Source organism: Xenopus laevis, chromosome 3S, assembly GCF_017654675.1.
Source record: "Xenopus laevis strain J_2021 chromosome 3S, Xenopus_laevis_v10.1, whole genome shotgun sequence".
In the NCBI taxonomy this organism is placed as follows: domain Eukaryota; kingdom Metazoa; phylum Chordata; class Amphibia; order Anura; family Pipidae; genus Xenopus; species Xenopus laevis.
The window spans coordinates 127,444,520-127,471,344 of NC_054376.1; the positions used below are offsets into that span (position 1 = coordinate 127,444,520).

The window sequence follows — 26,825 nt, forward strand, 5'->3', positions numbered from 1 at the left end:
TTCACGCGATTTCCCTCCCAACCACATCAGATTCGGTTCGGCCAGGCAGAAGGATTCTGCTAAAAAAGGCTGAATCCCGAACCGAATTCTGGATTCGGTGCATCCCTAGTATTTTTTGGCATTTAGTATCTGTGACAAACCTCTGAGCAACAAACAGCACAATGTCGCTTTGTTTTTCCGAAGTTTCCTCTTCAGGCAACTTGGGAATAACAAAGCATTGCATATTTTTTACCACCAGCGATTTATCGCTGGTAAGAAAACATTTGGAAGAGATTAGAAAGAGGCGATTGCCCCAGGCAATAATCTCCTTGTGTCATTTCCCTTAAATCTAAGAAACCTCATATATATTAATTTAAAATGTTAACTGGTTTTAAACAAGAACAAAATGCTTCTTAAAAGCTTCACCCCTCTAGAGCCCATTTTCTTCCTGGAATTACTACTAGGAACCCCTTAAACTTCCTTACTCTATATGCAAGAGCACAATTCTGGCTTAGATATAAAGTGTGAAACTGCTTTATAAACTGCAGAAAAGGATACAGTCCTTGTGTATGAGAAGGTCGCCTTTGGAGGACAGGATGAAGAGCTCAGAGATCATGATGGCATCTGTAATAACACAGTACTTGTGAGCCTCACTGTAGCTTTAATGCTTTAAAATAAATTAAAGGAACAACAGCTCATCAAACTGGAAATGGAAATTTGAGAACAAACTTCATGTTGGTTTAACATAAAACATGTAAAGTCACTAAATTAATCTGATTGGCTGTTGTTGGCTCCCCCCAATGGTGTTCCCTAGTGACCAACTGTGAAGAGTTTAGGGACTCTGGCATTAATACCGTGCAGCAGGTTCATTTTCTACATTGAAAGTCAATAGGTAAAATCTGTTGGTGCTCCTCAAACTTTTTCTAACCTTGAACTGCCCTTACCACGTGACTATGGGCTTCCAACAAATGTTGCTGTTTCATTCGGGGTGACACCGTGATTATCTGATTCAGGTTTTGTGAGTGTGGCTTCAAAGCTGTAAGTTTGAGTTTGAAGTGCCGCCGCAAAAAGATGGAGGGCAGGATTGCTTAGTCAAGCACAAGCAACCTGCTCCACTATAGGATGAAGAAGTATGGAGGGTTTGGGTGTTGCTTCCCTAAAACTGTAGCAGGAGAAGCGTTTAGAAAATGGGTGGCACTAAGAATAAGAAGCAGAAGAATAAGCTGAGGTTGAAGAACAATATGTTGGTTTTTCAAACCTTAACCAACATAATATTAATAATTTGGACAATATCTTCTCTAAAACCATTTCTAAGGTCTATAATATCATACGTAAAACAGAACCTGCCCTCCTAACCAATTCATTAAAGGGGTTGTTCACTATTTTCATTTCAGTTGTTTTCAGATTGTTCCCTTTTTTCAATCGCTTTCCATTTTTTACCGTTTTTCCAGAATCAAAGTTTAAAGTTTGAGTCTGACAGCTCAGTAATTCAGGTGCCGACTCTAAACTGTTACAATTTTACAACATTTCGTTGATCCATTTCTCAGCACCCTGCCTCCTATCGCTGCTTTAGAAGGTAAAAATGACAATATTAGAGAAACGGCAACACATAGAAAATAGAAAGTCATTGGAGAAAGTCGTTATTTCTGGTGATCTATCTGAAAACAACTAGTTGTTTGAAAGAGAACTACCCCTTTCAGTCTATTTACATCAGCTGCCTTAAGCTGACTTCCCCAGCACACAACACCAAAAAACATAATACTAGCTACCACTGAATGATAAAACATCAGCATAATTTCCTTACAAACATTGAATGATCTTAATCTTCTAAGGAAGAAAAGCCTACTCATACCCTTCCTATATATTACCTCAGTGTTTCTGGCCCAGTCCAACCTATAACATATATAAATTGCTCTACCATATCTACACCAACCCTATTCATACAGACTGGTTGAAGATCAGTTCTCAACTTGCTAGAATCCACTACTAACTCCTTAGTTTTGGCCACATTTAAATGTAGACAGTATGCAGAGTGTACAGAGTAGTCAGAGATACCATAAACAGAAGAGTCAGAGTTGGAGTCGAAGTCGACTCTATGGCCCTGGTGCAGGGGCCTTAAAAATGTCAGTCACAAAAACTGATGGAAAGATTTACTTCAGACCGTGAAAGGCATACTGGATAATGAATTACAGAGCTTGCTACCTTTTCTGTTAAAAATTACTCCCAACCTTCATATTTCTAATTTTTCCTTATTGAAATAGTCATTTTTCCCTTTCCAACAATGTGTAAAAACCAGCCAGGTGGTTATCCACAACTGATTCTAATCAACTCCTGCTTTGTGCAATTGTTCATAATGGATAAAGGCAAAGAAGGCCGTAGGTAGGGTTGTGATTTGGGGTCCCTGTCATACAGTCTTTGGCTGTTAGCAGTGCCGTAACTAGAGGGGGGTGGCGTGACGCACAGCCGGGCCCCGCCCCCCTCCATACACGGCGGATTCCAGTGGTGAGCGGACTGCCGGGGGGCCCTGAAGGGGTGCGGGCCCTGGTCCGCTCGCACCCCCTGCTCCCCCGGTAGTTCCGCCACTGGCTGTTAGGAGATGCTGAAAGTTGCAGCCAAAAACAGTTGTTACTGCAAACATTTTTTTATAAAAGATAATAAACACTGTACAAGCTTCTACTGATATTTTCCATCCTTTATGCCTTAGGGTCCTAACTGAAGAGGAGGACCCTAAGGCACAGAGCTGTCAACTTTCTAACAGCGATGGTCGAAGAATTTGCACACGCTGCCGAACTTTTCCGGGTCAGTGACGTCACAAACTCGCAGAACCTCTCCTAAAGCCACAGAAACCGCTCAGCTGACATCATTGAAGTAGTCTGCCCATGCACACATCGGATTCTGATCGGGGACGCACTGTAAAATCTCCCAATAAAATAGGGGGAGTTGAGGGCTCTGCAAGCATGATGACTAATCTCTTTCAAATGCTTTCCCAGTGGCAATAATGTGAATCGCTGGTGGGGACACATACAATTCTCTTCAGCTTTTCCAAAGATGCCTTGAGAAAGGTGACAGGGATCCCGGTCATGCTGTGGGCAAGTGTCTGATCCCATCTGGAAAGGTGTGAGGAGGATATTGTTTGCCCCACGATTACTCTCCTCTAGTTGTGACTAATCTTCAAATAATTTAGGCCTATATTCCACTCAAACACAGACCGTACGGCAATCCGGTTAAAAGAGGCAATAATTTACTGCAACGGGCTGTTAAGACAACCAAGCCTGACACATTTTGGAATACCTTAAGCTGGCCATAGACACAAAGACTTGATTGTACAAATATCCATTTTGTACGATTTTCAGGCCGTGTGTGGGGTGTCCCGACATTTTTTGTGAGATGGGGATCGGTCATTCAGTTCATCGGACAGGTTACAACATTTCTGTCGGGTGCCGATAATATCTCTGCGTGTATTGCTGATCGTACAATTTTCAGAGGGAGACTCACCAGCTTTTGTCGGACATAACTTTCATACAATTGATGTCAGGGGCAGAACATCGGCTCATCTGTTCTTTTATTACTTTATTTGATCTGAATGGTTAGTGGTCAGTAGGGTTGCACCTTTTCTGGAAAAAAATACCGGCCTTCCTATATATTTATGTCTTGCCTGTTAATAACATTGGGATCAACCATCATTTTTACCGGTCAGGCCTGTAAAATACTGGCCAGGTGGCAACCACGGTGACAAGTCGGGAGATGGCACTGAACGATTGTTCGTCCGACATGAAGGTAAATCTACACATCTATTGCAGCTAAATCTGAGGCCTATAAATTGGGTACTTTAGTGAAAACTCGTTTTTTTTATGTTTCAGATAAAAATATATCTGAATAAACATATAACTAACAGATATTGGCCACATAACACCACATATCAGTTTAGACCACCTGTCACAGCTTTAGTTTACCTCAGAGATAAGAAAACAACACTCATTGAGAAGAGCAATAACAATAACCTCACACAAGCACGCCAAAAAAAAAAAGCGCGCCAAAGCTTAAGGCCGGAACGCTACTCCTATTGGTTGTCATTCGATGGGGGGGCGGAACTATCGGACCGAACAGTCGCTTTCCATTGGTACGGCCGAATAGAGGAATGACATTATTTGGCCATTGTCTACAAGCGCTGTCGCTGCACCGCCCACATTCAGTCGTTAGGGGAGGTACTAAAGAAAGAGGGCAACCGGTAGCCAATTAGAGCACAGGGATAGTAAAAGCCCGCGAAAAGATATCCCGCGGAAAAAAGAGGCACAAGAGCCTAGTCAGTAATAGGACAGCGAGCGCGTCACATCATGCCCAGGGACTACCAGACCGAGAAAGGTGAGCGGGGGAATAGGAAGCTCGGGGGAAGTTGCTTTCTCTTCTCACACAGCCTGCGGTTTAGTGTACTTCCCACAATCCCTCACAGCTCGACGTTTAGGGGATTGTTGGAGTCGTAATGGCACTTCACCTCCAGAGCCGCCAAGCACAATGTATTTGCGACAGGGAATGAGTCGCTGCTTATCATTTAGTGTCCCCTGTATCTCCCGGGGCTCCTCTCCCCTTGGCGCCTGCGCTTTGTCGGCCGTGCGAGGAATCTATAGAAAGGTCCGTGAGACCCGCTAGGGGCGGCCTGGCCAATGGGAAGGCGTCTGTGAGTTCGGCGGCTCAGTTACCTGTAATGTGAGGGCCTTGGATTTACCATTGGTACCTGGAGAGGCCCGATTTACCGGCTTGGACTGCGAGCACTTCCGGTTCTTACGTCACTTCCAACGCAGGCCGTCACGTGATACGGGGAGACCATATCTATGGACAAGGGCCGCTGGGAAACCCCATATTGATATGGAACAGTCCGAGAAGGGTAGAACAGCGATGGTATTGCCCTGAGCTGGGAGGGGCTGCCGGTGTAAAAGAGTTTTTTCTATTAGAAGTGACAATCCATTGACTCGTCTTTAATTAAAGGGCTTGTTCACCTTCCAAACACTTTATTCAATTCACTTGTTTTCATATTGTTACCCAAAAATTAATTTTTTTTTTTTTTCAATTACTTTCCTTTATTTTTTATTATTTTTCCAAAATCTAAGTGTAAAGTTGAATGTTGGTGTCTCTGGTGTTTGAGTCTGACAGCTCAGTAATTCAGGTGCAAATACAATTTTACAACATTGAGTTGATCCATTTCTCAGCAGCGTCTCTGGAGTATCAGCAACTATTGTATCAATTTAGAACAGTTTACAGGGTCAGCGACCCCCCCCCCCTTCCCGGAGCTGCTTCAGAAGATGAAATATCATACTTTACCCTTCAATATAAGAAAAATAGTGACACAGAAAGTAATTGGGGGGGAAAAGTCTTTATTTCTGCTGATCTATCTGAAACCAACTAGTTGTTTGAAGGTGAACTACCCCTTTAAATGTAACTTTTAAATCTCATTTCCAGTTTCTATGCAGTAATACAACTCTACCCTAAATATCACTGATCCCATTTTGGTCGCAAAACAAACCTGTTTGCTTTATTTTTTTTTTTTTTTATATTTATGTATTTTTATTTTCAAATGAAAAGTTGACATCATACACGTGTGCAAACCGGGAACACCCCGGGACACAGTTATCATTGGCATAGATAGTACTGATGCATACATAAGGCAAACAAGAAAACATATCCAGCAAATTGTCAACCAAAAGGGGGAAGGGAATAAAAATAAAAGGAAAAAAAAGGGGGAACATGAATGCAAGTTAGGCACATTATAGCAGAAGAGCTGTAGGTTAGGATTGTTCAGCGTTACCGCACTCCCAGCAACAGTTTGACTAGGTTAACAACCCCTGAGAAATTTGTCGGTAGGAGAGCCAGAGGGACCAGGTTTTGTTAAAGGCCTTGGATTGGCCAGACTCAATGCTCGTAAGCCGTTCCATTATCAGCAAATTGTCGAGCCGCTTTTTGACCTCACGTATGTCCAAGGTGTTGGTTTTCCAGGCTTTCGCTATTGACTGCTTAGCTGCAGAGAAGATATAAGTGATCATGCGCCTGGAGTATTTATTGCCACCAGGGACATGTTTGTTTAGCAGGGCTTCAGCCGGGTTTTTAGGGAGAGTGAGTCCCGTGACACTAGTAATAAGAGTATAGACCCGAATCCAAAAGCGGACTGCCACAGGGCAGTTCCACCACGTGTGAAGGAAAGAGCCGGACTGTTTACAAGCTCTGAAGCAAAGAGTGGAGGAAGCAGGATACCATCTGGCAACCTTCTCTGGAACCAGGTACCATTGGTGCAGCACTTTCTGGGAGGTCTCCTGTATGAGAACGTTGACAGAGCACTTAATGGTATTTGTAAAAATGTCAGACCAAGTATCTTCATCAAGACATTGCCTGAGATCCCTCTCCCAATATTGGACGAACTTCAATGACTTGATAGGGGTGATATGGATCAGATGACCATATATATATGACAACGCTCCCTTGGTGGAGACGAGATGCAGGCAAAGATTTTCAAAAGCAGTCGGAGGGGGGAAAGTAGTACCCCCTTTGTGAGATTTTATAAAGTGCACGATCTGCTGGTATCTTAACCATTCCCCCTGGGGGGCCTTGTATTGTTCCTGGAGCTGGGAAAACGATAGTATCTTGTTAGAGCGTGTGAGGGAGTAGATAGTCGACAGGAGAGACTGTTCCCACCAGGCGAAAGCCTTAGATGACTTACCGGGGGGGAAGTCAGCATTGTTGAGGAAAGAGGCAGCCGGTTTATGAGGAGAGAATAGGCCAAAGGTGTCTTTTGTGCGGGCCCACACTGTCAGAGAATGCGCCACTATAGGGTTATTCGTGGCTTTAGTAGGAAAATTTGTAATCCACAGTATATTCCGAAGGGAAACGTCCTGGAGAGAATGTTGTTCAATGTGAACCCACAACGGGGCATCGCAAGGCTGGTGCCAGGAGACTATTTGAGACAATTGAGCAGCAAAAAAGTAACATTTCAAGTTCGGGATACCAAGGCCCCCTTTGTAACGACTGCGACAAGCTGTAGAGAAGTTCAATCTGGCCCTCCTACCGTTCCAAACAAACCTAGTAAAAGCCTTCTGTAGAGTGTCCAGCAAACCCCTTGGAGGGTAGGTAGGCAGAGTGCGGAAAGCATACAACAAAAGTGGAAGAGCAGACATTTTCAAGGCCGTAACCCTCCCCAACCAGGACAAGTTAAGTTTACCCCAGGATGTTATCATGGCTAAGACTTTATGACCAAGTTTAGTATAATTGTCTGAGGCCAGAGTAGAATAATGGGAAGATATCAGTGTCCCTAAATATTTAATGGTTTTTGGCCTCCAGTGGAATTCAAAGTTTATTTCCAGAAGCTTCCTGTGATGTTCTGGAAGGCAAATGTTCAGTGCCTCCGACTTAGAGGAGTTCACCACTAGGCCGGACAAATTAGCATATGTGGAGAGCGTGTCATACAGAAAAGGTAGGGAAGTCATGGGCTTGGTCAGGGTCAAAATAATATCATCGGCATATAGGGCACATTTATATTCTGTCTCCCCCACTGACACCCCCGAAATTTTATTATTAGCTCTAATGGCTTGTGCCAGCGGCTCGATCGCTAAGGCGAACAGCAGGGGAGACAGGGGACATCCCTGTCTAGTACCTCTCAGTATAGGGAACTCCGTGGAACTGAAACCCATGTAGTTGACTCTTGCTCTAGGACGGCAGTAAAGCGCAGAGATGACTTGTGAAAAGGACGGAGGGAAATTAAAAGTTTTGAGGACTGCAAAAAGGAAAGGCCACGATATAGTATCAAACGCCTTCTCCAGATCTAGGGAGAGGAGCATAGATGGTATATTTTTCGATTTGGCAATATGAACTAAATTAAGGATCCTACGGATGTTATCCGTAACCTGTCTCCTAGGGATAAATCCGGATTGATCTTTATGAATGAGGCTCTCAATGACTGTGTTCAGTCTAGTGGACATAATTTTAGCCAGTAATTTAACGTCAACATTAAGGACAGAGATCGGGCGGAAATTTTTACAACAAGTGGTATCCCTACCTGGTTTGGGTATAACCGCTATCTGCGCTAGCAAATCCTCCTGGCAAAACCCACTCTTGCCTTGCATAATGTCGTTAAACATTATAGTGAGCCAAGGGATCAGTTTCAAGGCAAAGGTTTTGAAGTATTTTCCGGAGAACCCGTCGGGGCCAGGGGACTTCCTAGTCTTGATTTGCTTTATAGCTGTCTGCACTTCCTCCGATGTAATTGAGGCTGACATAACTTCAATCTGTTGCGGGGTAAGGGAAGGTAACTTCAAATTTTGGAGGAAATGTGTCAGAGTAGATGGGTCAGGATCAGGACGGTTGCTATATAGAGTCTGGTAAAAAGAAGCAAACTCTAAAGCAATACGTTCCGGGTTAGCCGTCAGCGAGCCATCTTTCAATTTGAGTTGGGTAAAGGCGGATTTATAAGATTTATTAGCCAGCCTTCTAGCTAACATAGTGTCCGCTTTATTGGCCCTACGAAAGAACTTCTGCTTGGTCCATTGTAATTTAGCAATTTCTGACTCAGTCAGAAGTAAGTTAATTTCCGTCCTCAGCTTGTCTATGTCTTTCCTTAACCTGGAATTATGGGGGTCATGGATATACTGAGTTTCCAACTCTTGCAATGACACCATAAGTTTTTGTAAGTTCGCATTTTTAGCTTTCCTGACCCGTGACCGGAGCTGTATCAGAATACCCCGCAAATAAGCCTTATGGGCCGTCCACAGTATCGGGCTGCTAACTTCAGGGGAGTTATTGATGGAAAAGTATGAGTCTATCTCCGACTCTATTTGGTCCCTATGTTGGGGAGAGGATAATAAGGTATCATCCAAGCGCCATCTATTACCGGACGGTTTATCCGTAATACTGGCAAGTTCCAGGGTTACAATGGAGTGGTCCGACCAAGAGCAAGAGCGTATGGTAGAGCGAAGGATAGAAGGGGTCAGCTGCCTGCTTAGTAAAATCATATCAATCCTTGAGTGCGAATTGTGGGGGGGGGGAGAAAAACGAAAAATCCTTCTTAAAGGGGTAATGTTCCCTCCATGCATCCACGAAGCCATATTGGCCTAGCAGAGAAGCAAAATAGTGGGGGCCTCTCTTAGGGGAAGAGGAGGGAGCACTAGATTGTCTGTCAACATTAGGATTAACCACCTCATTGAAATCCCCTGCGAGAATAATGGGACCTCTACCCTCCTCCTCCAGGATCGAAAAAAAATCAGAATAGTAATTGCGCTGAGAGTCATTAGGGCCATACACCGTTGCCAGGGTAACCAGGTTGTCTTGGATTTGGCCGACCAATATTAAGTATCTGCCTTCGGGGTCAGATTTGGAGTATGTAAGGTGAAAGTTCAGGTTTTTATGTAAGAAAATGGCAACGCCCCTGTGTTTCTTATCTGTGCTAGCCATGTAGGAACGACTATAGACATGGTGAAAATATTTGGGAGTTGATGTGATAGAGAAATGAGTCTCCTGGAGGAAGAGGATATCGGCTCCCATCTTACAATATTGCCTAAATGCCATTGATCTTTTCATGGGGGAATTAAGGCCCTTAACATTGTGAGTTATACAGTACAGCCCCATGGTGGGGTAAGGAGTGAGCTAAAGACATTGTGCCATACACCTAACCTAAAAGCATTCAGTATACATGACCTGCATTCAAAAAACAAAATATTACACATAACAAAACTGGAAAAACAAAAAAAGCAACTCGAAAAAACTGACCCCTCAATAGGGGGAACGTTTGTAGAAAACACGTCGGGAGGTCTCAGGGTATGACCTCAGTAAGGGGGGAAAAAGCTCCCCAGGGGACCCATCTGTAACAACAAGGACAAAAAAAACAAGGTGCCCAAACCCGTCACTTTATTTTACCGTTCTGGTTCCGGTGCCACTGTGGGGAGAGAGCCCTCTCCTTTGGGCTGCCAGAAGGTGTTGGCGTAGGTGAAGCGGAGGCCGAAGGTGAGTGAAGCTTCAAGCGGGTTAGGAGTTCCATGCCGTCTGAAGGGGACACCGTAGAATATTGACGGTGCTGGTGGGTAAAAATCAGCTTAAACGGGTAGCCCCACTTGTAGCGGATCTGATGAGCCATCAAGATGGATGTGATCGGTTTCATAAGCTTCCGTTTCAGAATCGTGGAGGTTGCGAGATCCGCATAAATGGAAAATTTGAAGGATTTGTATTCCAGCATGGCGGAGGCCCTAGAGGCGCTCATAATAGCCTCTTTGGAAGTGAAGTAATGAAGCCTCGCTATGACGTCCTTCGGTGGAGCTCCTTCCTTTCTCGGACCGAGGGCTCGGTGCACCCTGTCAAGCAGCAATTCAGAGGGCGGAACATCAGGCACAAGGGACTGGAGGAGAAGCGGGATCTCTTCCTGAAGGTTCGTGAGCGAATCTGGTAGGCCGCGGATTCTCACGTTGTTCCGCCGCGATCTATTTTCGCTATCCTCCAGGCGGTCTTGCAGTTCCGAGAGCTGTTGTTGTAAGCGAGTAATCAAGGAGTCATGCGACTGGGCTTTGCTCACCAGATCGTCGACTTTGTCCTCTACCGCGGCTGTGCGCTGGCCTAACTCACGGAGTTCCTGAGTCACGTGGTCCGTGATCTTTGTCGCCACCGCGTCCAGCTCAGAGTGTAATAGCTGCTTGAAACGGGCAATTAGCTGTTTATCCCCGGAGTATTGCGTCTGGGTCTCCGGATCGGAGTCCAGTTTATCCGAGTCCGGGTCTCGTTGCGGGGTTGAGGCCGGGGAGGAAGGCGCACTGTCCGCCATATTGGAACGACGACATAGCTCAGGTTTGCGGGCCGGTGTCGTCGTTTGCCGCAGCGGCGGCAGGTTTTTCTTGGGCTTGCTGCTTTTAGACATGGTCAGGGCTTCAGCCAGCCAAAGGGTGAGTAAAAAGTCCAATAATAATGCTCCCTGATAGCTATGAGAGTCCCCTGGGTGCGGAGAGCCGATGGAACACGTCTGGTTAGGTCCGCTGCATGGCCACGCCCCCCTTGCTTTATTTTTTTAAGAGTAAATTACACAGATCTCTTATCTAGGAAAACCCTGAGCGTCTCAATCACAGGTCCCATACCTGCACATCATCTTTAAGTTTAAATAATGATTTATTTATTTTTTTTCATCTAAAGTCCCTGTTGTCTCAAAGGGCAATTCAATTCCATGTTACAAATTGTCAGTGTGTTCGTTATCTGCAAAAACAGTTTGTTATTGAAAGTAGCATTTGTTTACTGTTACTTTAAAACAATGTTGTAAAAGTCTTGGTTCCCCAGAATAGACAGGTCTGTTAATCAACTGAGTCATCGGGATAGAGAGTCTAGGGATGCACCAAATCCGGGATTCAGCATTTTCTGCAGGATTTGGATTCGGCCTAATCCTTATGCCTTAGCTGAATCAAATCCGAATCCTAATTTGCAAAATAGTGGATTCGGTGCATCCCTAAGAGAGTAGAAAGGGAGAGGCGAACACTGCTTTCAATTCCAATACACAGAAAATTTGTAACAATTGTATATTGCAAAGTTGCTTACGGTTATGTTTTCTTTTATTAGGCAGAAAGTAAATTTTTGGGTCTGAAATTCCCATTGATTGTGACATCATCAATGAACTGCAAAAAATTTTTATATCAAAAAAGATATGTCCCAAGGCCTTTTAGAAAACATGACTTTGTGGTGTACTAGGTTCCCGGCAAAGAAATTAGTCCAGCACCCACTGTTTTGGATAAAACGGCCTTTATTGGACCAAGGGCATTACAGCAACGTTGCTGTAATATGCCCTTGGTCCAATAAAGGCCGTTTTATCCAAAACAGTGGGTGCTGGACTAATTTCTTTGCCAGTGGAAAGTGGCCATTGGAGGACGTGCACCCAGCCTAAGAAGGGAGTTGAAGTTGTTTTGACTAATCTGCTAGTGTACTAGGTTCCCCCCAACAATTTAATTTCTAGTTCCCACTCCCAACATTTATCATAGGCCACACTGTTTACCAAGTGGAACTTGTTCGCCACACATTCTGATGACTCCTGTTTCCCTTTTCCCTCTAGAAAAATGCAAGACCTTTCTGCAGGAGTTTTATAAGGATGATGAAATTGGAAAGAAACACTTCAAGTATGGCGTCCAGCTGGTGAGTAGCTTTATCTGTTTCTTATTGTGAGTTGCAGACTATGCTGTTTGACTATAAACTTGCCTTTTCTGTTAAAGCCACTCAATTTCTATAGTCCCATCATGTTTTACTTGATTTACGCTGCACATTTGCTGGGAAAGTGAAGCAGAATGTTTAAAGGCAATCCAAAACAGTAGAATGTACAGCGGTACTCATTCCTGTACCATAGATGTATGAGTAGTGTGCTAAAGGAACAGTAACAATAAAAATTAAGTTTAAAGTGTATTCTATGCCCCTCTAACAATGGATCTACCCTGCATAATGTTTCGTATTCTAGTGCTTTATGTACAATTACCATTAAAAAAAGCTCTCTTCCTGTGCTCTAAAATAGCGATAGGGCGACTTCAGCTCCACAGCAGCTCCCGACATTACCTCCTCAAACCGGAAGCCAGTTGCTACATCTTTAGAAAGTATTTTCTCTCCATTTCTTCCAACATTCCTGCAAATTACATTCCGAGGGGCGGGTGCACATTGGCATCTTTACTTCAGTATTGCTGTGCTGAGAGCAGGTAAAGGAATGCTCAGCAGACTGACTGTGGATTTATAGCTGACTTTGCTGCTCGCAGCACATGCAGCAATAAATCTTGCTGCGTTAAAAAACAAGGGGTGAGAAAATCCTTCATAAAGCTGAAGCAACTGGCCTCCATTTGAGGAGGTGATGTTGGGAGCTGCTGTGGAGCACGCACGTAGGTGTCTGGCACAACTGAAGTCGCCCGATCGCCTTTTTAGAGAACTTTTTTTAATTGTATTTTTACATAAAGCACTTAACCCCACCAAACGAGCAGATCTCTGTATGTATGGCCAATCTCTTATGGCAAATCGTTGCTGTTGTCTAGCGTGTGCTGTCCCTTTGTGTTCACTACATTTTAGTATGTAAGGGGGAAAACAATTATGGATGCACCAAATTCAGGAAATGAATTCAGGCATTATCCATGGATTAGATGCATTCTTATTAATCTGCAATCTTAGTCATTTATCTTAATTGCTTGGCCTGAGAATCTGTTGCTGTTGGCTGTACGTAGACTCTAAAGGAATGACCACCGCCTGTGTAAATGAATACTAATAAAACGAATCTCTATTATCAGGCTAATATTGCTCACAGAGAGCAGGTTGCATTGTACATTGACCTGGATGACCTGGCTGAGGAGGACCCAGAGTTAGTGGATGCCATCTGTGAAAATACTAGGAGGTACACCAACCTGTTTGCTGATGCTGTTCAGGAGCTGCTGCCTCAGTACAAAGAGCGAGAGGTAAGTACAGTTCTCAGTCCTGACACCTTGTATTAGTGCTGTACTGGTCACTAAGTGTGTGGGATTTATAATGGCATGGCCAGAGGAGATTACACCATACAATAGGGTGTGTGTGTATATTTTGTATGTTTCACAAAACACCCAATGGAGTCCGTACAACATTCTTTTATAACAAGCAACGATATGAAACTGTAAATACTCTGATGCATAAATCTGTTAAAGGGAATGCTCTACGTTTCTTAAGTAAAACGACAAAATCTTAAGTATAGATACCTCCATGTTTAAATTAAATCTTGCTTTGTGGTTATTGCTCAATTAAAGGGTTGTCCATCTTCCAAACACTTTTTCAGTTCAGATTGTTCTCCAGAAATTTTCAGTTGTTTTCCATTTTTTTACCGTTTTTCCAAAACGTGCGTTTAAAATATAATATTTCCATCTCTGATTTTTGTCTGACAGCTCAACAGAAAGTGAAATTGTCTGAAATCTTGCTATGATTATATTAGCCAATAAAGGTATCACCTTTATACCACTTGTTATTACCCTGTAACATTCTGACAGCTCAGTAATTCAGGTGCAGACTCTTAACTGGGACAAATTTGTAACATTTAGTTGATTCATTTCTCAGATAATCTCTGGACTATTAGTAACTAGTGTATCAATTCTAACGGCTGCCTTTAATAAAACTCAGGGATTCTGCTCAGCAGGGACAAAGATAAGAAATGTATCACCTAAATGTATCGATTTAGAACAGTTTACAGGGTCGGCAACCTCGTTCCCAGAGCAGCTTTAGAAAGATGAAAAATTAGACTTACACTTTCAATATTACAAAAACAGTTACACATCGAAAATAGAAAGTAATTGGGTAAAGTCTTTATTTCTGGTGAACTATCTGAAACCAACTGAATTAAAAAGTGTTGGAAGGTGAACAACCCCTTTAATCAGATTCTGCTGCTGTTCATGTAAAACTTTCTAGCCATTGTTTTATAGGTTACGAATGTGCTTCAGGTCTTTGTTTTTGGGAAACCCATTACTTGAGCTAGAGTAGGACTGCTTTATTACTTGTCAATAAAGATTTGTTTTTGGGGCAGAATTATCTCGTAATGTTTGTTGCCTAGCATTTGTAGAAAAACGTTTCCATTGGTTCAACTTCAATGGCTGACATGCTGCTTTATAATTGTGGACATGTCTAATTTTCTACAGTGACTTAACATTGTGCAGCCGCAATACTTTTAGAAAACCTGCGCCATGTCAAAAGTAGCGTTGATTTGCCATTGTAGGTAGTGCATAAAGATGCTTTGGATGTGTATATCGAGCACCGGTTAATGATGGAGCAGAGAGGCAGAGATCCCAATGAGATGCGGGATTCTCAAAACCAGTATCCACCAGAGCTTATGCGCAGATTGTAAGTATCATGTCTTGCTTGTATGTCAACACATTGCCTTTAAATATGCCGAGGTGAAAAATGTACTTTATCTACTCTGAACTACTGGCTGTTTTGACCTATAAGGCCAATGACACCGGATTGAACCTCCGTCTTTTATCCTGCTGGCTGAAATGAGCTGATGCACTTCCATTTGCGGCTCCATGTCTCTATACTGACAGGCATGGTGTCTGCTGACATAATCAAATGTGAAACTATATATTTTTAGGCCTATATCCGCTCAGTCAGACGCTGGATAGTGATTGACTCAGCCCTGTGTGCCTTTCTGGCCTAAAGCAAATTAGAAGCTACTGTATCTCAGTTGTAGCTCATAGTATTTAGTTAAAGAAGAATGAAAAGTTAAAATTAAGTAAGCTTTATCAGAAAGGTCTATATAAATACACCAGTAAACACTCAAGTAATGCTCCTCTTTCAAAAGAAACACAATTTCTTTCCTTCTATTGCGTACACATGGACTTCTCCATCAGACTTCCTGATTTCAGCTTAAACCTCCAGGGCTTGAGCTTGATCCTTTTTCCCAACTCCCCTCTTTGCGGTAATCTGAGCCCAGAGCTATGAGTCATGTCACACCAAGCTAATATGGCAGCTGCTATCCTAAATAAACCGCTTCTAGTTCTGTTTACTCGGGTATGGAAAAGCAGTCTGCAGAATAAATATAGCGTTCTAGCTTGCACTATTCTGGCTAATCCATTGGTAATAAACTGCCTCCGTAGCTTTCCTTCTCCTTTAAATGCTGTGTTGAATGAGGTGCGTGCTCTCACCTATGAGAAAAATCTTCAACCGTGTCCCTATGTTCTGTGCAGTGAACTATACTTCAAAGCTCCAAGCAGCTCGAAAGCCCGTGTAGTGCGAGACGTCAAAGCAGATTCAATTGGCAAGTTGGTCAACATTCGAGGCATAGTCACGAGGGTCACAGAAGTCAAGCCTATGATGGTAGTGGCCACTTACACATGCGATCAGTGTGGAGCAGAGACCTACCAACCAGTGAGTCGGCTTAAGTTCAAAGTATAATTACCTTCGCTTTCTAAATCCTCCTGTTGAGGGAATTATCTTGTTTTGCTTCCTGAAATCAAATTTTTTCTTTTACTCCCCTCAGATTCAATCTCCAACTTTCATGCCACTTATAATGTGCCCAAGCAGAGAGTGTCAGACAAACCGCTCTGGTGGCAGGCTTTACTTACAAACCCGTGGCTCTAAGTTTATTAAATTCCAGGAACTGAAGATTCAAGAACATGTAAGTGAGAGAAGCTGAAATAAAACTGCTACTAAAATGAGAAAATAACGAGCATATTGAATTTAATCTTAAACCTTGCAATGCTCTCAACAGAGCGATCAGGTTCCAGTTGGGAACATCCCTCGCTGTATGAGTGTATATGTGCGTGGGGAAAACACTCGGCTTGCTCAGCCTGGAGACCATGTTGGTATTACCGGAGTCTTCCTGCCAATGCTCAGAACTGGCTTCCGTCAGGTGGTACAGGTATTGATTTATTTTAACTCATCTCTATGGGGATGGTTCTGTACTGGGAAGCTAGAATGCATGGGTTTTGCTACCCGTTTTTTGGCAAGGGCGCACTATTCTCAAGAACAGTCCTTTTTAATCTAAGTCTCTTCGCTTATTAACTTTTTTGGGGGGGGGGGACCATGTATCTTTACCTTTAAGCCTTTAAAGGGGATGTAAAGGCAAAAAATAAAATCCAATTTTTACTTTCTTTAATGAGAAACCTATTTCCGATTCTTCTTGAATTAAAAAATGTCTACTGTTTTTTTAAGAAACCTGACTTTAGACTGGGATTCTACTTGGAGGATTATTTTGCTGCTGCCACCGGTTCTGCAGAGTTGGAGAAAGTTTATATTAAACAATACAAAAACTATAAAATCCACATTAGATTACATGACAACACAGGACCCAGTGTAGTCTGTATATTCTGATTATTAATCAGTCTTGTGTATTGGCTTCTGGCAGATATTATTTGACTTGTGCTGTTTTGATAATTTATGATTATCCCTAAGCTTAACCTCCCAACTGAAGCCCAGAATACACTGAGCATTTGTGTGTGGTCTTGCAAAGATCTTTAAAGGACCATTAACATCAAATTATTATTTTTTTTAAAAAAATTTGTTCGTATCGAAATGGAAAAAAAGACAAAGACAAATTAAACGTTGAAATCGCTAAGTCTTTATTAAGAAATAGCTTACCGAAACTCTGCTTGCGCTCCTCTTCAGAAAAGACCATTGTGCGTCGCTCGATTTCTCCTCCCTGCCTTCCTTATAGGAGATAGCCAGGGAGGAGAAATCGAGCGCCGCATGATGGATTGTCGCCTTTTCTGAAGAGGAGCACAAGCGGAGTTTCGGCAAGTTATTTCTTAATAAAGACTTAACGATTTCAAAGTTTTAATTTGTCTTTGTGGTTTGTTTTTTTTTGTTTTTTCGTTCTATACTAACTAATTTTAAAAAAATAAATTTGGTGTTACTGGTCCTTTAACAAAGTTACAAAATGGTGACCCCTGTGTTCAACTTTGAAAGCATAACTCATTTGTTTAATTAGGCTTGTGGTGCAGTGAGTTCATGTTTGTTTTTAGTATACAAAATACCGCATTTCTAGCATTCTTCTATTTTCAACATTACTTCCCCTTTAAGGAAACTTTGTATAATACATTCTATGATACAAGCATGTGGCTTTCCTTACAGGGTCTCCTTTCAGAGACATACCTTGAATGTCATCGTTTGGTGAAAATGAACAAGTCGGAGGATGATGAACTTGGGACAGAAGAGCTGAGTGAAGAGGAGCTGCGACAGATCACTGGTAAGGGGGTGAGAGTAGTCTTTGTATTGGACCCCAGACTTCCAATTGCCTGATGAAATTAACTTCTCCGTGTTTGACTTTTCAATTAGCCTTCATTTTTCTCCAGTGTCTGCTTAGGGGACACAGGAACAGTGGGGTATAGCTGGTACCACTGGGGCAGGACACAACAATATAAAAAATAGAAACTAGCTCCTCCCCTGCCAGCTATACCCCCCAGCAGGTGGAGGCGCTGTTCAGTTTTTTGTTGTGTCCTCAAGGGGTAAGACTGAATTTTTCTACAAGGATTTTTTTTACAGCTGGGAGTGACCCAGAACCTTTACACTGAGTAGTTGGTCTCTGATGGTCATCTCCCAATGCGGGATAGTCTCTGGGGTCACTGAGAGTGTGCTTATTACCTCCAACCACCCAGTCTCCATGCATTCCCCCCACTGGTGGCGGAATAGACTGGCCAGATGACTGGTATGAAGCCTGAGAGATCTGCAACTGTGAGTACAGGCAGTGGGCTTTATTCCCCAAAATCCCTTCCTCACTGTACAGGGGGGATTATACTGTGGGGTAAAAATCCGTTTCTCTTACTCCCCCTCCGATCCACTGGGCCCGTTTGTGACCAGGGGGAGCGCATAAAGGGATGGACTTCTCCTCCCTCATTGGACGCTCCAGTCTCTAGACTGTCCAAAAATACTGCCTTACCAGTTCCTGATGTCCTTGAAGGACGCCATGGACAAGAAGATGGAGGGCATACTACGTTCAGCCTTTTCTGCTTCTGGCACGGCTCTTTGGCCAGCACTTGCTATGGCTTGGGTCAGCAGAGCCATTCAGTCATGGTCAGAATCTCTCCTGGAGGCTTTCCAATCCGGAACACCACGGAACAAGCGTTCTCTCTGGGCTTCTCAGATCAAGGAAGCTAACGACTTCAGATCCTTATGACTCAAGTTATGGTCTGCGGATATGCCTTCAAAGAAGTCCCTTACTTCCATTCCGTTCAAAGGAAAACTTATCTTTGGTCCAGACTTAGATAAGATCATGAGCCAAGCGACGTGGGACAAGAGCACCTTACTACCACAACCTTGAACACACCTTTCTTTTAGCAAAGGAAAACTTTTTAGTGGCATCCCCTTCTCGACAATCGACCTCCAGCAGAGGCCGCTGGAGTGGCAAATCCAAAACTGCCTGGCAAAGCCGAATGCCCTTTAAGACCACAGACAAGACTACGTCAGCATGACTGTCATCCATCAGGCCACGGGGCCATAGGAGGCAGGCTTCAGCTTTCTTAAACTCCTGGCTCACCCTCACCCAGGATCCCTGGGTGCACGAAATAGTGTCTCAGGGTTATCATCTGGAATTTTCCTCGATGCCGCTTTGATGCTTCTTTATGTCCAGACTTCCTCAAGAGCCAACGAAACTAACTGCATTGCAATTAGTCATTTCCAATCTGCTGCACATGGAGGTGATAATACCCGTTCCATCCGGAGAAAGATTCAAGTGTTACTTTTCCAACCTTTTCATTGTCCCCAAAAAGGATCGATCGTTCCGACCAGTTCTGGATCTCAAAGAGCGGAACAAGTTCATCCTTCCACGCAGATTCAAGATGGAGTTCCTTTGCTCTGTCATCACAGCTATGTTACCGGGAGAATTCGTGGTGTCTCTACACATAAAGGACGCCTACCCATTTTCCCTCCACATCAGAGATTCTTACGCTTTGCCCACCAAATGTCCACTACCAGTTCAGCAACGGAAGTAATCCGAAAAGAAGGAATTTCAATCACTCCATATCTGGACGACATTCTGGTAAAGACCTCATCTGCTCTGGAGACCCAAAAAGCTCTCCAGTTCACTGTGACGACTCTGCAAGAATTGGAATGGTGCCTAAACAGAAGCAAATCTTCTCTGGTTCCCAGTCAGTCAGCTATGTTTCTCTGAATGAAATTCAATACACTGGCTCAGAGGGTGTTTCTCCCTCACGAGAAGATCATACACCTTCAGGTCTTGGTCAAGGCTCTGTTGGCGCAACCGGCTCCGGCTCATACTGCCAGATTCTGGGAGTCATGGTATCCACAATGAAAGCAGTACCCTTAGCCCAGTTCCATCTGCGAGAATTACAGTGGGACGTCCTATCATCTTGGAGGAAGAAATCACTCATCACCGATTCGCATTTCCAGAAGAACTCGCTCATCCATGACTTGGTGGTCATGCCAATCTCACCATGGAATACCAAAGTGGCGCGTTCTCTCAACGGACGCAAGTCTATCCGGTTGGGGAACAGTCTTGGGGAACAGAACAGCTCAGGGCCTCTGGTCAAAGGAGGAGAGCAATCTGTTTGGGTCTGATTCACTGGCAGGGGGTGCTAAAAGGACAAGCAGTCAAGATACAATCGGACAACTCGACGGCAGTAGCCTACATAAATCACCAAGGGGTCACAAGAAACAGAGGAGCCTTAAACAAAGTAAGACTCATCTTCAACTGGGCAGAGATCAATCACTCTTCTGTCAGCAGTCTACATCCCTGGAGTCCAAAACTGGGAAGCAGATTTTCTGAGCAGGCAATCCCTAGAACCAGGCGAATGGTCACTCAAGGACCAGATCTTCGAGATAACCAAGAGATGGGAAATGCCAGAGGTAGATCTCATGGCAACTCAACAGAATCGAAAAGTATCCCTCTTCTTCGCCTGGTACCGGGGACCCTCTTGCAAGGGGGGGTCAATGCACTAACATCGGAATGGAACTTCTGTCTGGCCTACGCCTTTCCTCCTCTTCTTCTGATTCCACGCATGATCAGAAAACTACAAGGGGAAAGAACTATCCTCATCGCTCCCAGATGGCCAAGAAGAACTTGGTTTTCAGATCTAATAAACATGTCAATAGACGAGCCATGGACCCTGCCCCATCTTCCAGATCTCCTCTCCTCTTGGTACTACGGGCCTTACAAGAACCTCCCTTTGAGCCGTTAGCATCCATTTCAACACAGTGGCTAACCTGGAAGACAACGTTTCTACTGGCCATTTCCGCTACAAGGAGGGTATCGGAACTAAGTGCTCTATCATGTAGAGATCCTTTACTCGTCTTCCACCAAGATAGGGGGCTCTCCGTACTGTACCCTCCTTCCTTCCGAAGGTCCTCTCATCCTTCCACTTAAACCAGGAGATCACCATTCCTACATTCTGCCCATCTCCCATCTAATCCAAAGGAGGCGGCACTTCACAACCTCGATCCAGTCAGGGCTCTCAAATGCTACCTAAAGAGGGTACACAACCTCCGAAAGACAGATTCCTTGTTCATATTACCCTCTGGGCCACTGCCGGGCACACAGGCCCCCAAGACCACTGTTTCCCACTCAATCAAACAAGACTATCCAAAGAGCCTACACAGCAAAGGGAAAGACACCGCCCTTTGGCATTAAAGCACATTCCACCAGAGGATTGAGCACTTCCTGGGCTTTCTGAAACAAGCAACAGCTGTGCAAGGCAGCAACATGGACCTCGATCCATTCATTTGCAAAATTCTACCATTTTAACACCTTTGCTACCTCTGATACACACTTTGGTTGGAAGGTTCTTCAGGCTGCGGTAGCTCATTCCACGTAAGCCTATTCTTCCCACCCTATGTTCAGGGGACAGTATTGGTACGTCCCCACTGTTCCTGTGTCCCCCAAGCAGACACTGGAGAAAAGGAGATTTTGTGTACTCGGCATTAAATCTTTCTCTTCAGTCATTTGGGAGACACATACGTCCCTCCCTGGATAGGGGCAGTCATTCCTATTCAGACGTGGTCAGGAAAATACTCAGTTTTTAAGAAGTTCAATGTTAATCCTATGATGACTTTGGTACAAACTGAACTGCATCTCCACCTGCTGGGGGGTATAGCTGGCAGGGCAGGAGCTAGTTTCTATTTTTTATTTTGTTGTGTCCTGCCCCAGTGGTACCAGCGATACCCCACTGTTCCTGTGTCCCCCAAGCGACTGAAGATTTAACGGTGAGTACACACAATCTCCTTTTTATCTTATTTACCTTCTTCTTTTGACTCTTTCATCTTTCAAATGGGGGGTCACTGACACCATCTAAAAACCAAATGCTTTGTAAGGCTACAAATGTTGCTACTATTTATTACTCCTTTCTATTCAGGCCCTCTCCTTTTTCTTATTCCAGTCTTGTTCGTATCAATGCATGGTTGCTAGGGTAATCTGGAGCCTACCAACCATATTGCTTAAACTGCAAACTGGAGAGCTGCTTAATTTAAATGGTGAATAATTAAAATTAAAACCAATTACAAATTGTCTCAATCTCATTCCCTACATCATACTAAACTAACTCAAATGTGAGCACCTTTAACATGGCAGCTCAGTGTGGTGACTTCTCCCAAAGCTGTATGTATGAACCACTTCTGATTATTGCTGCCTTGTCTAGTGGGTCATAAAAACTAGGCTGATGGCAGGATATTGGCGGCTACTGTAACAATTTCTTTTTGTGCTCCCTCTTGCTGCTCAGTGGAATATATTGTGTTTATTCCCTTTTCCTGATCGGCTGCTTTATTTTTCTTAACCCCAGAGGAAGATTTCTATGAGAAGCTAGCAGCCTCCATTGCTCCTGAGATTTATGGGCATGAGGATGTGAAGAAGGCCCTTCTGCTGCTCTTAGTGGGAGGTGTTGATAATTCTCCTCGTGGAATGAAGATCAGAGGTATACAGCAATTACTTCAACAGCTTCCTCTGACATATATTACATTCGGGTTTTGTAAACGGCACGCACAACTATAACACTTGTACTTAGGGAGGGGGTTTTCCTTTTTGGTAAACTGTCTATAAGGTACTCTTTAAGAAATTTGGGTAGAGTGTGGTGGAGGAATTCTCTAACTTCTGGATTTAACGGATGTCCACTTATTTTTTTCTTTTTCCCTAGGGAATATTAACATCTGCCTCATGGGTGACCCAGGAGTAGCAAAATCACAGCTGCTTTCTTACATTGATCGTCTAGCACCCCGTAGTAAGTGTTCACATCCGTAATCTGTTGGGTTGTTGTAGGTGTCTGATTTTATAATTGGTAAAGCAACACAACACTTAGGGGCAGATTTATCAGAGTCGAATTGAAAATTCAAATTTTTTGTTTAATGGACAAAACTGTCTAATTTGACTAGGGAGTTATTCAAATTCGATTCGAGTTGTTCAAAAAATTCAAATTCGATTTTAGAGAATTATAATACACTGGCCTTTTAAGAACTTGAATTCAACGTTTTGCCACCTACAACCTGCCGAATTGCTGTTAGTCAATGGGAGACGTCCAGGAAACCGTTTGGAGTTGTTTGCAGCCTTCCTGGCATTAGATTTATTTATTTTTAATTCAAGTTTTTGGGTTGATCCTATTCAAAAATTCCATTTTTATAATTTTGATTGGTTGAATTTCAAGTTCATGGAAGTTTATGCAAGTTTAAAAAAATAAAAACGCATGAATTCAAAATTCGACCTTTGATAAATGTGCCTTAGTTTTACAATCTCACAGGAAAGTAATTGGTATACTGTGGTGACATTGAGGGCATATCTCGTACTTTGTAAAAGTTTCTCCGACCCTGGTTTTTTTGTTTATTTATGAATTCTAGTTCCAAAATTCCCAATGTCTATCTGGTAAAACAGAATATTACACTGACATTTTCATTTTCTGAGTAACACTGGTTTTGAGGCATAATTTATTAAATCTAAAGAACAAACCTTAGCTGTTCTCTGTATATTGGCTGAGACTGAATAAGGAAGGGCAGCACAAAAGCAATTTAAAGGGACTGTTCTGTATAAAATAAAAACTGGGTAAATAGGCTGTGCAAAATAAATAAAAAATGTATCTAATATAGTTAGGCAAAAATGTAATGTATAAAGGCTGGAGTGATTGGATGTGTAACATAATAGCCAGAACACTACTTCCTGCTTTTCAGCTCTCTTGCTTTCCACTGATTGGATACCAGGCAGTAACCAATCAGTGACTTGAGGGGGGCACATGGGTCATAACTGTTGCTTTAGAATCAGAGCTGAATGCTGAGGATCAATTACAAACTCACTGAACAGTTATGTCCCATGTGGCCCCCCTTATAGTCACTGACTAACTCAGTTAGTAGTGTTCTGGCTATTATGTTACTCATCCAATCACTCCATTACATTTTTGCCTATAACTATATTAGATACATTATTTATTTTTCACAGCCTATTTACCCAGTTTTTATTTTTATACTTTAAGTTGACCCAGTTATGCTTTGATGAAAGTAATTCTTATACAGCTCAAGCTATAACGATTATGTATTTGTTTGGCAACAATTAATCCAATCGATGGATTCAGGCTATTGCCACCTTGCCATTCGAGAGGATCTTGTGGCCCGCTTTTATAAATATGTGTAGCATGGCTCCATTTTTATTACAAATAGTCATGCATTGACTTTCCTCAGGTCAGTATACAACAGGTCGAGGCTCTTCTGGAGTTGGTCTCACTGCAGCGGTAATGAAAGACCCAGTGACTGGGGAGATGACTCTGGAAGGTGGAGCGTTGGTACTGGCGGATCAGGGTGTTTGCTGCATTGATGAGTTTGATAAGATGATGGACACTGACAGAACAGCCATCCACGAAGTCATGGAGCAGCAGACTATCTCCATAGCCAAGGTTTGTATTTGTTTGGTTCCATACTCCCTTGGCCAACAAGGATAATCTGCAATATGCTGAAGTGCTCAGAGTATCTAGAAAAGCAAAAAGAAAATGTATCTGCTGTGCTGACATTTTTCTTAATCCCTCCAGGCTGGTATAATGACTACGTTGAATGCTCGTTGCTCCATTCTTGCTGCTGCTAACCCAGCATATGGGAGATACAACCCAAAGAAGACTGTGGAGCAAAATATTCAGCTGCCTGCTGCTTTACTGTCTCGATTTGATGTACTCTGGCTAATCCAAGACAAGCCTGACCGGGACAATGATCTCAGGTAATGGCTGTATAATTTCCACTTTTTCACTTAAATATCAATTCACCCTTTAAGGGATTCTGTCATGATTTTTTATGGTGTAGTTATTTCTAAATTACACTACAAATTTACTCTTCAATATAACATTTTATTCCTAACCCAACAAGTGTGTATTTTTTTTTTTTTAGTTGTAATATTGGTGTGTAGGTGCATCTCAGGTCATTTTGCCTGGTCATGTGCTTTCAGAAACAGCCAGCACTTTAGGATGGAACTGCTTTCTGGCAGGCTGTTTCTCCTACTCAATGTAACTGAATGTGTCTCAGTGAGACCTGGATTTTACTATTGAGTGTTGTTCTTTGATTTACCAGGCAGCTGTCATCTTGTGTTAGGGAGCTGCTATCTGGTTACCTTCCCATTGTTCTGTTGTTTGGCTGCTGGAGGGGGAGGGGTGATATCACTCCAACTTGCAGTACAGCAGTAAAGAGTGACTGAAGCTTATCAGAGCACAAGTCACATGACTGGGGGCAGCTGGGAAACTGACAATATGTCTACCCCATGTCCAATTTCAAAATTAAATATAAAAAAAAAATCTGTTTGCTCTTTTGAGAAATGGATTTCAGTGCAGAATTCTGTTGGAGCAGCACTATTAACGGATGTGTTTTGGGGGGGAAAAAATCCCATGACGGAGTCCATTTAAAATTCTTAACCATTTTCTTTTTTTTTTCCCCCCCTTAGACTGGCTCAGCATATTACGTATGTCCATCAGCACAGCAAACAACCACCATCACAATTCCAGCCTCTGGATATGAAACTCATGCGGTTAGTATCTTAAACTGGCTGCTTTTGAAGAATTGACTACTAATATATTGCTGTTTAAAGGATAAGTAAACCTTTAAAATAAGTGTTAAATTGATGAAGGGGCTATTCTAAGCACTTTTGTAATGTAAAGGAAGGATGTGATAAGGTTTCTAATTATTTTCCTAAGCAGAAGAACATCAGAGCAGTCTCTTTCTTTCTCCTGACAACTTCCTTGACTACTTGCTGGTCAGACTGGTGGGAAACTGACCAGCAGGTGGCGCTGTTGTAACAAAATTCATTCATATTAACAGTACATGTATCTCTTAATATCTTGGAATTAAAAGAAAATAATGTATGTAAATTACAAAAGTGCTTAGAATAGCCTCCATCAATTTTCCACTTATTTTAAAGGTTTATTTATCCTTTAAGCTCATGCAGCGATCTAAGCTGATTGTCTTCTCTAGACGTTACATCACTATGTGCAAGCGCAAGCAGCCTGCAATACCAGAAGCGCTTGCAGATTATTTGACGGCTGCCTATGTGGAGATGAGGAAAGAAGCCAGAACCAACAAAGACATGACCTTCACTTCTGCCCGAACCCTGTTGTCTGTTCTGAGACTGTCTACAGCCTTGGTAAGTGTCTTGGCCAGCAAGAGTACTGAGCTAGATGACAGTTGCTTTGTCTTGGGGTCATGAGCAATGGCAGATGTTCAGTTGAAGCCGCTGTTCCATCAGACACTGTCCTATGGGCTCCAAAGTGCTGTTCGTGCAGGTAGATTTATAACATTCCTACTGCATGGGCAGCACTTCCTGAGCTCAATGTGACCCTTAACGTCGGACCTACACTTTTCCCAAAGAAACTTTGGCTTTTCAGGATCCAAAACAGCTGCTGTTGACAGGCAGAGACAGGAGCAATTGCTGGTGTACCTTGGGAGCATTGCACTTGTCTCGGTCTGACAGTGTCTGCAAACCCCTCCGACATCTCAAGTTCTCAAACTGAAACCAGCGTCTTCCTTACTGGTAAGGTTCACTCTGTTTAGAGTCTCACGTGCATTGCTGTATAATGCTTGTGCTATATACATATACTCTAGGCATTTTGATGCTTAAGATTGTGAGCTTGACTGATTTGGCATGACATTTTGGGTGGACAGCTGCCGTTAGAACTATTTGATGGTTTCAGATCCGGTTGGTATGGGGGTGTGTTGCATAAATGTATCTTTTTAAAGGAAGACTGTTGATGGTGACTGTTGAAGAGGAGTAAAGGAGAATTCAACCCTAAAGTTAAAAAAAACCCTACCCCCCCTACACTACACAGACCCCCCCCCCCCCCCCAGCCTATGTTACCCCGGGCAAATGCCCCCTAACGTTTTACTTGTCCCTCGGTGCAGATTCAGGCATTGGAGTTCACGCACACCATCTTCTTCTTTCTGGTATTCTTCGGAATGAGACCAGTGTGGGGGCG

At 43.1% G+C, this 26,825-nt stretch overlaps 2 protein-coding genes across 3 annotated transcripts in view; one reads left to right on the forward strand and one right to left on the reverse strand.

Annotated features, from left to right (window-relative positions):
• Window positions 1-4,828, reverse strand: part of ap4m1.S (adaptor related protein complex 4 subunit mu 1 S homeolog) — an 18,669-nt gene extending 13,841 nt beyond the window's left edge. Inside the window, exons 1-2 of one of the 2 annotated variants that reach the window (XM_018239519.2) lie at window positions 4,677-4,828; window positions 538-603 (exon numbers count right to left, since the gene is read on the reverse strand). In XM_018239519.2, coding sequence (XP_018095008.1) covers window positions 538-595 — 58 coding nt within the window. In that variant the 5' untranslated portion in view covers window positions 596-603; window positions 4,677-4,828. 2 annotated transcript variants of the gene reach the window in all.
• Window positions 4,253-26,825, forward strand: part of mcm7.S (minichromosome maintenance complex component 7 S homeolog) — a 24,954-nt gene continuing 2,381 nt past the window's right edge. The window contains 14 exon segments of the mRNA NM_001087997.1: window positions 4,253-4,341; window positions 12,032-12,111; window positions 13,236-13,400; window positions 14,678-14,802; window positions 15,645-15,825; window positions 15,938-16,075; window positions 16,169-16,318; window positions 17,530-17,644; window positions 22,185-22,316; window positions 22,536-22,619; window positions 24,061-24,272; window positions 24,405-24,586; window positions 25,301-25,384; window positions 25,828-25,996. Coding sequence (NP_001081466.1) covers window positions 4,314-4,341; window positions 12,032-12,111; window positions 13,236-13,400; window positions 14,678-14,802; window positions 15,645-15,825; window positions 15,938-16,075; window positions 16,169-16,318; window positions 17,530-17,644; window positions 22,185-22,316; window positions 22,536-22,619; window positions 24,061-24,272; window positions 24,405-24,586; window positions 25,301-25,384; window positions 25,828-25,996 — 1,845 coding nt within the window. The 5' untranslated portion in view covers window positions 4,253-4,313.